The sequence below is a fragment of the Ursus americanus genome, chromosome 1 (genome assembly GCF_024610735.1).
Source record: "Ursus americanus isolate L20-20 chromosome 1, mUrsAme1.1.p, whole genome shotgun sequence".
NCBI lineage: Eukaryota > Metazoa > Chordata > Mammalia > Carnivora > Ursidae > Ursus > Ursus americanus.
Window position 1 is genome coordinate 107,344,295 of NC_142127.1, and position 15,919 is coordinate 107,360,213.

General features: G+C 55.4%; 1 protein-coding gene across 2 annotated transcripts; it reads right to left on the reverse strand.

Moving 5' to 3' along the window:
• Positions 1–1,822: 1,822 nt before the first annotated feature.
• Positions 1,823–14,076, reverse strand: DTYMK (deoxythymidylate kinase). 2 transcript variants are annotated; one of them, XM_045795844.2, is made up of 5 exons: positions 13,843–14,069; positions 13,017–13,125; positions 8,622–8,712; positions 6,800–6,997; positions 1,823–2,152 (listed from the first exon to the last, which is right to left on the reverse strand). In XM_045795844.2, exons 1-5 carry the CDS (start codon positions 14,030–14,032, stop codon positions 2,042–2,044), a joined length of 699 nt encoding a protein of 232 aa, XP_045651800.1. In that variant the 5' UTR covers positions 14,033–14,069; the 3' UTR covers positions 1,823–2,041. The 2 variants fall into 2 exon arrangements, with proteins under 2 accessions (XP_045651800.1, XP_087721292.1); XM_087865166.1 differs by lacking the exon at positions 1,823–2,152 and adding an exon at positions 2,161–3,989 and having other exon boundaries at positions 13,843–14,076.
• Positions 14,077–15,919: the final 1,843 nt, after the last annotated feature.

A 15,919-nucleotide genomic window follows, 5' to 3' on the forward strand; every position in this document is an offset into this window, starting at 1 on the left:
CTGCGTCGGAGCCTCTAGAAAATGCCCGTAGGAACTTCTTGTGCTGGAACCATTCTCCACACTCAGTGGCTCTGAGCCACAGCCTTCCTGTCAGGACCCTGGAGGCCAGGGATCTAAGTCAAGGTCTCTGCAGGGCTGTTTCCTCCTGAAGGCTCCAAGGGGGCAAGGTTTACCCCCGTCCCCCTCCTAGAAGCTGCCTGCATTCCCTGGGTACACGGCCCTCCTTCCACCTTGAGCGCCCCAAGGGTGTGCCCTCTGACCCATCCTGCTGCCACCAACGTCCCCTGACTAGGACTCCTGCCTCCCTGCAAGAGACCCTTGTGACTGCATCTTGGGCCTTCCCAGACAAGGGCCTCTCCTCTCCACCTCGCTGTGCAGGTGCCCTGTTCCCAGGCTCCAGGAGGACTGCATGTCCACGTTCAGGGGCCACTACTCTGCCCAAACCCAGGGCAAAAGCCACTGGAGTGGGGGGCTCTGGACCGTGTCACATACCATACACCCTCCCCGCCTGCCCCTGCCCCCGTTGGCCAAGCCTGCCCTTGCAACCGCGGCCAGATGTTTCAAGACAGATGCCCTATTCCCTGAAGAAACCGTTTCTGCCTCCACTCCCGTCCCGCTGCTCACCATCTGCAGGACCCCCCTCTGTTCCAGCTGCTCCTCCCGAGTTCCTTCCACCTCCGACCCCACAGCCTGGCCCCCACCCCGTCCTGGCCTGTGCGTGGGTGCCCCAGGCCCAGCCCAACTCCCTCGGCTTGCTCGGCCCACCACCCACTCCCCCACACCCAGCAGCCCTGACGAGGCTGCAAGAGGCACAGAGCCTGGTTTGGGATCTTAGGAAATCACGCGAACTCGGGTTTTCCTTCCAGGGTGCACCTCGGTTTGGTGAAGGAAAACAAGGGCGGCTGCGGACCATCCCCGTGGGCGACCCCAGGACTCCAGTCGAACTGTGTGCAGTTCGGATGGCTTCTGTCCCACGCGGGTCCTCGGGCTCTGACCTCTGCCCCAGTCTGGGTGCGCGTGAGCAGAGGCTTCAGATGCACGGAGCCCGCGGCCGACACCCCGCCATCAGCAGGGCCGCGCTGAGCTGCTGGATTCCCTTTGGAAGCGGATGACACATAACCGTGTCTCCAGGACTGTCCACTCGTGGCCTCACTCAAGCCTGCACAGCCACCAGCCCACTCACCTGTCACGTCCTTTGCCCCCTTTTGAGGTGCCACCCCAGGACCAGGACCGAGGGCCGGCTGCCCAGTGACCACAGACAAGGAACCCAGATAAGCACGGACCCTGGCCAGCGTGGGGAAGTGCGTGCCTGGCGCTGCCGCTGTACAGGACACTCCTGGCCGCATGCAGGCTCTGCCCGGGCCCCGGTCGGAGTCGCCTGGTCACCACTTGGTGATCACATCCTAGACACAGGAGAAGGCTGCTGCCTGCCCCTCCAGGTGGGGGGATCCAGACCCACTGAGTGGGCAGGGGGCAACCCTGCCTGCCGTCCGTCCAGCACTCTGCACTGCCCTCTGCTCCAGATTCTCCTAGAAGTCAGCAGACCACGCAGAGTAGCTTCAAACCGGACAGACCGAAAACACAGCGAACAGCCAAGCCCATGTCCGCAGCATTGAGACTGGACAGGCCCCTGGGACGCAGCCTGGCTGGGCCCTGCGCAGGGCCTGGCCCACTCGGAACGACTCTCTGTCAAGCCCACGGCTGCTAAAGAAAGTGAGAGCTTCCACGGCACCTTTACAAGTGGATTTGTATTAGTGCCTGTAAGAAATTCAGGAGAATTTGAACTGATTGCCACTTCACTGAAACTGCCTGCATGTGGTCATTAAATTTCCATAAGAAACACAGTAATTTATTGGTATCTTGGGGGTGAAAGGACAGAGGACGGCCGCACAGCACCGCCCGCATGGCTCCCCCCGCTGGCTCCCTAGAGGCTGACTTGCGGCTGCTTGTTTCTGCTGCGAGCACCGTGACCACGTTGTCTGGGCGTCCACCTGCCCCGCCGAGCCTGCCTTGCGGGGCCAACGTAGGGGGCACCACACGGCTACTTCCACAGCTCCCCCAGCGGCCTCTGCGCGGCGGCCTGGATGGCGTCCACAGAGAGGGTGTGGATTTCCTTGTGGACATCTTCGATGCTTTTGGAAGCGTCGACCATCTATCCCCATGGGGGAGGCAGAAGAAGAGAGCGGTTAACGCTTTCACTATTCTCGGCGTGTGGGGATTTCAGTCAGGGCGGGCTTCTAGAAGGGTACAGCACACCTTCGGGGCCTTCACCGACACCTCTCTCTGACCTTTGCCTTTGGCTGGGGAGGGTGGACTTTGCTGTGTCCTTGGGATGAAGCCGACCCACACTCCTGCTGCAGCCCAGACACAGAAGAAACACCCAGTCTTGTTCCTGATCAGACCTTCTCCCCCACCAGCTCATGGGGGCGTGCACGTCAGGGAGGCGCCCTCCCCCCTCAGCCAGTGGAGCTCCGATCCGCAGAGGCAGGGAGAGCCTGTCCCTCCGAGGCCACGCCCAGATGCTGCTCGGAGCTCAAGGAAGTTCTGCACGGAAGCCAACCCTGGGTCTGAATCCTCTCCTCCCTGGGAAGACGGTTTCGTCCTGACCAGCTGGGGGGCTCTCCCCCCCACGCGTGGATGCTGTGCCCTCCCGTGAAAAGCATGAGGACCTCGGGTCACCAAGGGAGTCAGCCATCCGAGACACTGCTCTCCGCCCGGGGCGAGGAGGACGGAGCTGGACAGAAGCTTCTGTGTGCTCAGGGGGGTGCCCTGGCTCACTGCCGGTCCAGGCTCAGCCCTGATGGGGCCTCTGGGGCAGCCAATTCTGGAGACACTGAGGGGGGTGTAGACTCGCTCAGAGGTATGACCACTCCGTGCGGTCTGACTGCATGGCTCACAGTGATGTCCTGCACAGCCCGAGACCCCACATGGCGACACCCACCTGAAGGCCTCCGGGATTGCTTACTGCAAACCGCGAACCAGGCATAACCTTGCACACGGGCATACTACACGGCGGGCACACACACACGGCATATAAACCCGCGCACGGGGATACTATGCATGCGTGTACACACATGTACACTCACACACGGGCACACTATGCACACGCATATCACATATAAACCTGCACACGCAGGCATATCGCGTATACACTGCATCTCTGGTCCTTGAGGGCCTGGGAGCAGCGACAGCGCCATGGCCACAAGCACCTGGGCCCTGGGCACGGCTTCAGAACAGCTTTCTCCACACGACAGAAGCACGGACACCGGGGGAGGCAGCCGATTCCAGTGCGGGGCTGGGCGCGTACAGGATGAACCCAGAAAGTACTGATGTGCCGGGGAGCAGTAAGTGTCCCAGCATGCAGGGACCTACGAGACGGTATCAGGAGCTGCCTGGGGGGTGCCTGGGTGGCACAGCGGTTAAGTGTCTGCCTTCAGCTCAGGGCGTGATCCCGGCGTTATGGGATCGAGCCCCACATCAGGCTCCTCCGCTATGAGCCTGCTTCTTCCTCTCCCACTCCCCCTGCTTGTGTTCCCTCTCTCGCTGGCTGTCTCTATCTCTGTCGAATAAATAAATAAAATCTTTAAAAAAAAAAAAAAAAAAAGGAGCTGCCGGGTGGGGCGGCGGGGCAGGCGGCACAGACCGCGGTGAGTCAAACAGAAACACGAATCCGTATGGATATAAACGTACACGGAAGCTGAACATAGGAGTGTGAGATTTTTACATGGTTTATAAGAATCTCATCACAAAATATTAATCACAGAGGGAGAAAAAGGAACGTCACCGTGGAGAAGCCTGGCAAACAGCACTGAGCCAAGTGGTGAAAGGGAACGTCACCAACACGCACACAGTGGGACATCACTCGGCCATACAGAAGGATAAGCTCTGGCCGTCGGCAACATCACGGGTGGCCCGAGAGTGCGTCCCGCTCCGTGAATACGTCACACAGAGAAGGACGAACACCGTCGCATCTCACTTGTCTGTGGGATCTAACACACAAAGCAAACGGATAATCGCACAAAGAGCAGAATCAGAGCCATAAAGGCAGAGGACACGCTGGTGCCCCGCACGGGAGGGGTGGGGGGTGGACGGAAGGGGTGAAGGGCAGCGGGAGGTGCCGCTTCCAGTTACGGGGAGAGTACGTCCTGGGGATGAAAGGCGCAGCACGGGGGCTGCGGTCAGTGATCCCGTGATGGCGTCGTGTGGGAACAGGTGCGGCCACACGTGTGGCGAGCACAGCGGAACATACACGCCATCCGGTCACTCAGCTGTACACCGAGACGCCCCTGCGTGTGCGCCAGCGGCACTCAAAATAAAAAGACCCCGAAAAGTGCACATTAGCAGACGTGGAACAAACGGAAATCCTACACACGTGGCAGGACACAGCGAGAACCCAGCATCCCTCCCAAGCCGCCTCCTGAAGATCAAGACCGGAATCCCATCATGGGGAAACAGCCAAGTCCATCTGAGACTCATCTACAAATCAACTGCTGTGACCTTCAAAAGCGTCAGTGTTGTGAAAGTCACACAGGCTGGAGACCAGAGACGGGACTGTACACTGGGTCATTTGTTAAAAAGGACACTAGGGGGACCAATGGGGGCACCTGAACGGGGCCTGGGGACCTGAGGGCAGCAAGGGATCCGCGTGAATGTCCAAATTTTGACAGTACGCAGCACGGAGGGGGCATTAGGGACTAATTTGTTCTCAAATGGTCCCGGGGAAGAGTCTTTGTATTATACTTGCAAGTTCTAATTTTTTTTGTTCCTGTTTAAAATTTTTTTCAAAGAATGCTAAAAAAATTTAATTTTCAGATAAACAAAAGCTGAGAGTTCTATGCCAGGAGACCCACCCTACAGGAAATGTTAAAAGACGTTCTTAAGCGAAAGGAAGTGACATGAGATGAAAACTGGGGAGGTTTGGGGCGTAGAGCACCAGCACTGGTCGGCAGGCAACGGTTTCCTGTTTCTTTCCCCACTCCCACTCCTGATTTCATACCTTCTAGTCCCGTTCCTTGCAGGGTTTGAAATGTGCTTAAACCACACAGAACTGATTGACAAAGGAAAAACAGAAAGGGAACAGAACCTTTGCGATTTTTCATATAAAATCAACCAGTACAAAAATGGGATTGAAGCGTCCATGCGGGGAAAGAAATGCCCTTCTCAGACCGTCGGACAGGCCACATGGGCTCAGCACTGACGTCAGCACATGAAAGAGATGGAAAGGCCGGGGATACGCAGGTGTCCCCTGCTTTGCGAAAGTTCACATTACACCACTTTGGTTTTGTGAAAGATTTATGTTAGTACCTGTTTTTGCTAACTGAAAGAAGTCCAAAAAGTGTTTTTGTTTTTACAAAAAAAGGCGAAAAGCAAAAATAGCATTCAGCGTCTGTTCTGCAGCGAGCCGCCTCGGGAGCAGTGTGCAGGGAGCGGCGGGAGGGGCCCCGCTGTGCTCTGTCCCGGGAACCTCGCTCGGCATCTTGGCGTCCAGCCGCCAGAGCTCTGAGCTGTGTCTGGGAGTGTGTGGGCTTCATCTCCATTGATTTTGTGCGTCTGTTAGCAAGATGTATCACAAACGCCTAGGAAAGGTGATTTTTTGGGTCTGGGAATATTAAAAAATGTTTCCATATAAATTAATGGTAATTGTTTCTTTGCTTTATGCCATTTTCGCTTATGAGAGGTCTCATGGGAACCCTCTACTTTTAGCTAGTGGTGAAACTTGTACTTTAAAAATACGTGTGCAACCCTGTGCCCCGAGAAACGCCCATCCTGGCAACGAGCAAACAGAGGTCAGTGTGGAGAAGTGGGGAGGGCCGCAGACAGGCAGGCCACGAGAGAAGCATCAACCAGACAAGACGGCCAAACTGGGAGCCGAAGTCAACACCCTAACCCTTCCCCAGAGCAGCAAGGCTGCGGCCTGCCTCGGCAGTGAGACTTATCAACCGTCCACAGTGTTTTTCTTGCTGCCAGGACGGCCTCTGACCACACGGGGACGAAGGTGGGCCCAGACAACCGGGGTGTGCTCACATGAGGTGGGTCTGGGGATGGGCACATGCAGGGAGGAATGGGATGTCCAGTGTGGAGAGCAGATGGTCCTTCAGGGAGGCAGATGTGAGGCTGGGGCCAGGCCCTGGGTGAGGTGCACGGAGGTGGAGGGAGCAGGGCTGTGGGGCACCTAGCACAGGGAGACGGCAGAGTGTGGTGATGTGGCGGGGGGGGTGGGGCGTGAGCCTGTGGGTGAGGCCCAGGCCTGGGAGTGAGTGGAGTGTGGAGACAGAGGCTCATCCCCACAAGAGGAAATGAGGAACGGCCCTGGGGCTGGAACTGGCAGGACAGGGTTGAGAGGGAGTCAGCAAATGGCTCCCAGGGAGTTGGGAGCTGAGCCCCAAACAGCCAGACTCAACTTCTGAGGAGACTGGGGGGCAGGGCAGGAGTGACAGGCACAACAAGCCAGAGTGCGACTCGTAGGTTCCAGATGGAAGGCAAAGTGAGGAGTGGCTCCCAGGCTGGCGCCCTAGATGACAAGCACGGCAAAGCCCGGTGGAGGACAGCTGGCCGCGCAGGACTGCTGTCGGGAGCTGCTATCTGGCCAATTCTCCCCGACTCCCCCGCAAGGCACCAAGCTCCCTTGTTTTGCACAATCACAAAGGAACAGAATTCGCCGCACACAGAGGCGAGCCCAGAGGCCCTGCCGGACGGAGCGGCAGAAACTGCAGCGTTTGGCTGCCGTCTCCGAGTCACCCGCCAGCGGCCCCCAGCCTGCCCAGTCTGCCGTTCTGGAGACGCAGGAAGACACCCTCACCTTCCAGTTCAAAGTCTCATCCGCCATCAGCTGGTGGAAGCGATGCAGTGCCCGCTCCTGGAAGTTCCCATTCTCGTAGCGTTCGCGGCCAAACTCCCCCCGCCTGGCAGCCTCCACCAACCGTAACTGAAGGAACACCACCAGGTCCGGCTTGGGGAGGCCTACATCCGGCTGCTTGCACCAATCCAGGGAAAAATTCTGGCAGCACAGAACCCAACAGTTAGAGAAAGAAGGCTTCATGGGGTCTAATTTTCAGTCTCAAAATTCATAAAAGAGGAAAAACGAGCTAATGTCTGTCTAAAATACCAAAAATTGAGAATTCTTATGTGGTAGTGGCTCTCTTATTTCTGAGATCCCAAATGGTTTGCTTTCTCCCACAGCCTGGGTCCCAGGGTGCGTGTGCTGACACGGCCCAGTGCCCTCTGGCCCGGGAGAAAGCTCAGTCCACACGGCAGAGACCCTGGAGGCCCACCACACACAGGAGGCCCAGGGTAGGCAGCAGAAGGGCCCATGAGGGGAGTGACCCCTTGTTCAGGTCCTGTACCCACACACCTGCTAGGGTTAGGGCGTCAGCCCCCTTCCAGAGAATGCTGGAGACCCACCGTGAGCAAGCGCCATGAGCTTCTCCTGCACGCTCCTGCTCCTATTCACCCCATCAATTTCTAAAATAGCGTCACCATTTTTGGAGGAAAAGGTCATGGCCAGAAAGGCCCTGTCTTAAAGCCACAGAGCTCTGAAGACTTAGGGTTAGAACCTAGCTGTGCGCTGGGAGCCACAGGCTCAAGCAAGGTACTCAGCTGAGGAGGGAGCCCCCAGCCGCAGCAGCACGTCGGGAGGACGTGAGGGAGCCGGTCCATGGCAAGACGGTCACTTGTCCTGTCCTCCTCTTACAGACGGAATCTCAGTGACTAATGCTTCATAGGGCAAGTGTGCTTTAAGAATTCCAGCCAGCACACGAGGAAGGACTGGCAGAACTAAAAGGTTATCATTTGGCCACCCTTTGTGAAGGAACCATCATCAAGAGCTGTTATCACAAACGAGACAGCCAGACGCCCTGAGTCTCAAGACAGGAGAGCCCAATGCTCCTTCAAGTAGCCTCCCCGAACTAAAATTTTAAAAAATTTTAACACGAGGAAAAAAGGAGATGTGGGAACCTGTACTTTAAGAGATTTAGGAGACACTTCAAGTATGGCCCTGAAATGGATTCTGATTCACTCTAACTGTAAAAACACAAGACAAATCAAACAGTTTGTAACCGAACTGGCCACTCTGCACACGGACTGAATGGCAGTGGCACGAAGCGCCTGCTGTCCGAGGCGAGATTGTGTTTGTAAGAAGTCATTTTGGGATGTGAACTGAGATGTTCATGAAGGAGCTGGGGAGGTGTCTGGCGGGTTGGAGAGGAGACCAGAAGGCTCTCAGGCAGGTGACGGTGCTGGGCGGTGTACTGTCTTCTCTGCTGGTATGTATTTGAAAACTTCTAGACAGGCAGAACAAAGTGGCAGCGTAGCCACTATATACCCCTAAAACGACAGCTCCGTGGCACGGGGAGGCCACGAGAACACACAGGAAGCGCCGCTCTGAAAACAAGACGCCGAATGGAGCAGTGCTGCCGAGTGACCATCTTGGGAAAGGGAGGTGGTGACATCCACCGTCCAAGTTATCTGATGACAAGCCATGGCTCCACACACGTTTGCTCTTCCTAGCGATCAAGAGCAAACTAACCAAGCAAACAGAAGGGTTCTCACACTCCGGAAGGCAGTATGTGAACACACCAAGTCCACACCTGGCATCAGCCCACTGGGGACCACGCGGCACTCACCTCCTTAGCACTGGTGAAGGCGACACCAGAAAATGCGTATCTGTCAACAACGAGGGTGATGCCCTGGCTCAACTTCTTCTTAATTAGCGGCCTAAAAAAACAGACAGCATTTCTGAGCCATGGTCCTGGCTTCACAGGCCCTGATAGTATAATTCACCAATACCAAAACCAATGCAGTGAAGGGATTACGGGGCAGCGATTTGTGGCCTTATGTTTATTCAGAAAAGCTCTGGATCTTCTCTTTAGAAGATGCCACCGGGTACTCCCACCAAAGCGCAGTGTGAAAAAGACAAGTCCATGAAAGCAACACAAACACGACTGATGAAGATGGATGAACAGAGGAAGGCTTGCTGGCCGTCTGGGCAGGGGGACGGAGGGGCCTGGCTACCCCACTGGGAAGGAGAGCCCAGGAGAGCAAAGGTGCAGATACAGCCAGGACGGGATCACCTAGAGCCCGAAGGGCCAGGACAAGGATGGACGGGGTAGCCAGGGGTGTCCTCAGCCAGGTGATGGCGGCTCAACCACCATCCCCCGGCCCCAAGATCTTAGGAAGATGTGCACAGACAAAGAGCTTGACATTAGCAAGAAGTGTCACTTGCACTTTGTGGAACAAGAAGATGTTTGTTACCTGTGACCTTGAGAAGTTCACAGGACAGTAGGGAGGGAGAAGGCACGCCTCCGGCAGTAAAATGTAGTTTCCATCACAGCTTTACCTGTAACTGCAAACTATTAAAAACATCACCTAACCTCACCAACAGAAAGTCGGTAGAAAAAATAAGCACAGCACATGCCCAAGAGAACGACGCAGCCGTATGAGGAATGAGGGAGGTGTGTGTCAGCCGACAGAGCACCACCCCGATGGCGTTAGGAAAGCAGAGTACAAGCACACGGCAGGCTATGTTTTGAGGAAGGAGGCAAATTGGAGAATTAAGACATCACATACGTCTCTGCTTGTATATAAAATAATTGCAGAAGGGAACACTAGAAATGAATGGAATAGTTTACCCACAGGGGGAGGGCAGAAGTGGGTGGGTAAGGCAGTGACCTTTTTCTGACTTTTAGAACCATTCAATGTTTCATGTATTCAAAAACTAAAATTAAATCAAGACAGAGAAAGAAACCCTAAAATCATACACAAAGTCAAATGAACCTGTAACCCAAATGAACACACAGTGAAGAGGGGAGACTTTTGAACACAGTACTCCGTGTGCCCTTGTTGTAAGGACAGAGCTGTAAACCAGCAATGACCTCTCCACAGGCTTTTTCAGAGGTGGGTATATGGACGATGCCACGAGCCAGCAAGAGCATGGTGCCAGGCTAGAACAGGAGGTATCAGTGAGCACAGATACAGAGAGAGAAACAGACACAGATGGAGAACAAGTTCTATGCAGGTCCAACCGCAACAGGAGCCCAGAGGCAGGGATGTTCACCAGCACCCAGCAGCCAGCACCCAGATGTTGGTTTCTAAATACTACTCTCCACTAAGCAGAAAAGAGCAGCTGGTTCCTGGGCTGGAAAAGGAGGAAACACAGGAGAAACCTGAACATCTTGTTCTACCCAAAAGTTCTCAGAACATGAGGCCTGGGAACACATCAAATGGACACAGGAGTCAATGTGAAGAGATTTCCAGAGGCCAAATTTCCAATAATCTAAACATCAGAACAACTGACAGTATGACTCACCAAGTAAGAAAGAACCTGTGAGTCCACACTAACGATGGATGCATGGATGACCGGGGCGGGGTGGGGGGAACGCAGGAAGCCAACTAATGCACGTAGAGGTGATGGGTCAGAAAAACCACCGCTGGAAATCACAACAGACTCAGCAGGCTTATTAATGAATGATAAAGTAGAAAACCAGTTTGATAAGGAAGGGGATATTTACGTCGTTTCGTAGTATTCCCCCCTTTTTTATCCTGTTTTTTTTTTTTAAAGATTGTATTCATTTACTTGCCAGAGAGCGAGCACAAGCAGGGGGAGGGGCAGGTAGAGGGAGAAGCAGACTCCCCGCTGAGCAGGGAGACCGACACGGGACTCGATCCCTTGACCATGTCCCGAGCAAAGGCAGACGCTCCACCAACTGAGCCCCCCAGGCCCCCTCCCCTTTTTACTATTTGTAACAGGTAAGAGTCATTTGGTGGGACACCCAGCACCCCCTTCACAAGCAATCCAGTGGTGGCCAAACCGCACTGCGTCCGCCTGGCTCAACGTCCTAAAGACGACGGATTCAGGGTCACTTCCACGGTATTCCTGACAAAAATACAAATCCAAACCTACTTGCGAGGAAACAGCAGACCAACCCTGAATTTTATAACAAATGACCTGTAATTTTTAAAAAGTGAACAAATGGTAACACAAATGTGGCAAAATACCAATAATAGGGGAAGTCTGGAGGGGCATACGGGAATTCTTGGCACTACTCTTGCAATTCTTCCAGTTGATGAAATTAGTCCAAAGTAAAAACTTAGAAATAAGTGGAGTAGAAAATTGCTAGACTGACACAGAAAGTAAAAGAAATCGCTCATTTCTAGGAATGAATTCCTGCCTGGAGTGCTATGGAAGATGGCCCTGGAGGCGTGCTGGGTTTTGGCAAACAGAGATGGGGAGGGAAATGGAGGGTGTTGCCCCCACTTGTGAGGAGAGTACCACACACTCTGTGCCCCTGAACTGTAAAGATGGCAGAGGACAAGTCTCTTCGGGAACCGGCAACTGATTCAGTTAAGACGAAGCATAGCAAAAAGGTGGAGGAAAGAACCGGCTTCCTCACAAAGTGCTTCCCAACAGCCCAGGTTTACTGAGCCCTCACTCCTAGGCCTGCCTGGGCAGTCTGCCTTGGCCCTCACCAAGACTCACCACCACACTGACGGGGAAGCTGTGCTTGAGAGCGGCTGCGCAGGACCACGGTCACACCGCTGCTGGGCAGTGGTGCCACATGTGAAAGTGACATATGACCTGTCACCCAAGGACTTTCAAATCTGATCAAATGGTAGTGGCTGGAACGACCTGAAGGGTTAGCCGTGGGAGCTGAGGCAGGCAGAGGCACCGCAGGCAGGCCTGCACAGCAAGGGCTGGATCACTAGGAAGTGGAGTCAGCATTACTTTTTATTTCTAAGTGGACCTACCTTATTTTTCTACAAGGCCACAAAAAGCAAAATCAGAACAATTATGTCCATAAATTCCAGATGTATTAAAAAGTATAAAAATGACCTCATTTTCTGATCTTGGGTGTGGGAAGGCCTTCCAAACCAGACACAGCTGAGCCAGAAGAAAGCAGTGCAGGCTTGCTTGAAAGAGGGACAATGCCATGAATAGGCATCTGGCTGAATCTACCTCAGAACAGCCTTTCTGGAGAGCACCCCAGGCCGATAGGAAAGTCAGAACTCCGCAAGGCAGACTCAGAAAGCCAGTCACAAGATGGTTAGTATGGAAGAATCCCACTTATTCATGTTAAAAAACAAAACTACTCCAATGACATATGTGCATATAAATGGAAACAAAAGTATCTAAAGCACACACCACAGGGGCACCTTCAGCTTGGGTCATGATCCCCAGGTCCTGGGATCGAGCCCCACATCGGGCTCCCAGCTCGGCAGAGTCTGCTTCTCCCTCTCCCTCTCCCACTGCTTGTGCTCTGTCTCGCTCTCAAATGAATAAAATCTTTAAAAAATAATAATAATAAAAGCACACACCACAGACACTTGATCACAGCCAAATATTGAGTGAGGAGACTGAATAATATGTAAAATAAAAGGGGCAGAGGAAAAAGTAAATTGTGAACTTCAGGTAATAATGTGTCAACAGGGGGCGCCCGGGGGGCTCAGTCTGGGGAGCGCCTGACTCTGGACTTCGGGTCAGGTCATAATCTCAGGGTCCTGGGATCGAGTGCTGCATCGGGGCTCGCGTTCAGCAGTCTGCTTGTCCCTCTCCCTCTGTTCCCTGCTCCCCACTCCCCCTCCACCTCTGTCATTCTCACATAAATAAACAAAACCTTAAAAAAAAAGTGTCAACGTAAGTTCATCCATTTTAACAAATGTAACACACTAATCTAAGACAAGTAATAAGAGAAATTGGGGGCAGGAGGGAGGGAGGGATGGGGTAGAGGGGAAACTCTGTACTTATCACCAGCTTTTCCATATACCTAATGTTACCTTACAAAATAACGTGTATTAATTACAAAAAGGTGGCAGGGCAGGAGGAAGGAAAAGCATCAATTCGTGCTGGTTGGGAACCACAGAGCTCTAAGACCTGGGCTCAAGGGGGACAGGATGGACACTTGCAAAGGTACAGCCTCTGGCATTCCTGCCAACACCATTCAGAATCAAGAGCTGCATTCACCCAGTCTCGAGCAGGAGGCAAAGCAAGGGGGGGAGGGGGGCAGCACAAAGGTAGTGTTTACACTTGCTCCCAGCGGTTCGCGGAGAAAAGTAGGTGCACCGAGTGATCCTCCACCTCACTTTTCTTTTCCAAGTAAGAACTCAGAAGTTTGCCAATTTCAGTTGATCTTTCTAAAAAAAAAGAGAGAGAAAGAAACACAAAAGTGAGGGCAGGCTTTCCACTTAAATTAGAATATAGTTTGGGCTGAACCCAAGTCTTTTGAGTTTTATTTTACGATGTCTCCACACAGGTTCCGACCCTCCCCTGAAGCCGAAGGAGCTTCCCTGAGAAAGGGCAGCAGTGTGCAGACACACTGGGATGGAAAACGCTTCAGGAAAAGGGAAGGGAGGTACAACGCCGGGCCTCAAATGAAGTGTTCGTGGGATGTGCAGACAGGCTGGCTTCAAGATCGGAAGGCCGAGTATTCAAAAACCACCCCCGCCCCATTTCCCTACCCGTTTTTTAAGCCTTAAGAAGTCTCCGGGTAACCTAAGCATTGATATTTTCACACGCACTTTTGAGGTCAATGTTTTATTTTAAAAACTAAACATATCCCATCAAATCGCATCCAAGGGCCCACAGCTGTCCCCAAACCCAGAAACTGCGGCACGGCCTCCACGACAGCACCGGGACCCCGCTGGGGGGGGGGAGGGGCACGGACCGTCATCCTCTCGTGACGAGTCTCGGGAACCTACGGCCATGCCACGGCCGCACCTGAAACAGGGGCGCGGGGTCGCACGTCAGGAGCAGGCGCAGCGAGCACCTGCGCCCCGGACCGAGAGAGCGTGCGCCCGCCCGCCCGCCGCGCGTCCTCAGCCGGGCCCCGGCCTCGCCGGCACCACACCCACCCGGGAAGCGGAGCAGCTCGGCGCGGTGCCCCGCGGCGCATAGCGCGGCCACCAGCTTGCGGCTCTGCGTGCTCTTCCCCGCGCGGTCCACGCCCTCCAGCACGATGAAGGCCCCGCGCCGGCCCGCCATCCTCGCGCCTTCCCGCCGCCCGCCGCGACCGCACGTCCCCGCGCTGCTCGGAGCTCCCATTGGCGGGCGTCCAAGGCGCGCGCTGGGATTGGCTGAAATGGACCTGCGTCCGCGGAGCGCGCTGGGACGGGCTGAACTAGATCGCGTCGACGCCGCGCTCCGGAATTGACTAGAGGGGGCCGCACGCTGGGATTGGCTGCCATTTTCCGGCCGTGCTCTGACTGGCTGGTATCGGCCCGGGGGCGGGGCGAAGACGGCATGGTCGCCCCGCCCCTTCCGGTGGAGTCTTCTGGAAGAGGCCGGTAGGGAGAGCTGGCGGCTGCGACGGTGGGCTGCGAGCGGGGACGCTGAGGGGCGGCGCGGGGGCGTGCAGCGCTGGCCGCGGGCGGACATTCCCGCTCCCGCGAGGACGATCCCGGGAAGACAGACCGTTGTCGCTGTTGTAACGCTCGGGGCTGCGGAGCTGTGGGAGCTACGAGCCGGGGACGACGGAGACAGACTCCCAGGAGGGGGAAGGGGGCTGTCGTGCCGCCGCTCGTGCCCGACTCCTGAAGTGGGGGTCACCGTCGCTCGGGTGCTGTTACTATTTTAGGGGCGTCCGGGCCGCCCGGGCATTTTTCAGGTGAGACCCCGCGCTCCCGGAGCTGGCGCGGTGCCGGCCTCCCGAGGGCCGCCCCAGATGCCATCCCCCTGGGGGGCGCACTCGAACCTGCGGGGTTTGCGACGGCGCGACACTCAGGTCGTGAGGAGCTGCGGGCCGCGGCTCCCGGAGGTTCCCTCGTAGCTGGGGTTTGCGGACGGCAGGCCCGCGTGCGGGTTTGGAGGCGGTTGCAGCTGGGAGGGCGGTGGGCTTGACCCTCGAGGCTGCGTTCTCGGGAGCGCTCCAGACGCCTACCTCCCTGCTGCACCGCAGGGGCCTCTGCCCGCAGCTCTGCAGCCTTCCGCCGCGGCGCCCCCGAACTCGCTCCCCCAGCTCTCGTGTTCGCACAAGCCCCTGAGAACGTGACTCCCCGAGGTAGCCAGCGTGGATTTGTGTCCCCCCAGCCGACCTTGCCTGCCGTGGCCTTGGGTTCTGGGAGGGGGATAGATTATAGTATTATTCCGAAGTATCTGCTTCCTTCCTTGATGTTGATCCTGGCTGTGCGACGTCCAAACGCTGTTGTAACCACAGCTGACTTCGTACTTTGGGGTGGAGCTTTGAAAGCTGTTGTGTGGCTCGCCCGTCCCCTCCTTGCCCCCCTCCCGCCCTATATGAGAAGAGCATATGCACAATCAGGGCTGTGTTTTCATCCTGGATCTCCAGTGAAGGAAATACAGCCAGGGCCAGGCTGCAGCCTCCGCCACTGATAGGTAGCACAGCAAGAAGTAAGCCACCGGCATTCCAGGTCCCTCCTGGAGACTCTGGGGCCCCTTGTTACTGCAGCATGACCTAGGGGAGGCTCACTGATGCAAAGCCTACTGCTTAGTGTTATAGGTAGGGAAGCAATAGCCATTGGTTTGATGTCTCCTGTTCTAAAATGGCCATCTCCTGGGCCTTCAAAGGATGAAAGGATTAGAGTAGAGAAGACAGCCTTCCCAGGGTTCAGCACGTGCCAGCACAGCCTTGTACATGCGTAGGATGAGCGCCCTGGGCTGCGGTGGGAGAACGAGTAACGTGGCGCATCAGCTGTGAACGCACGGCCTTCCTGGTTGCCTGTGAAAATGGAGGAACCTGGCTGTCCGAGCCTTGTATGCGGGGTGGTGGTGGGGTGCCCTTTTTTTTTTTTTTTTAAAGATTTTATTTATTTGACAGAGATAGAGACAGCCAGCGAGAGAGGGAACACAAGCAGGGGGAGTGGGAGAGGAAGAAGCAGGCTCATAGCAGAAGAGCCTGATGTGGGGCTCGATCCCATAACGCCGGGATCACGCCCTGAGCCGAAGGCAGACGCTTAACCACTGTGCCACCCA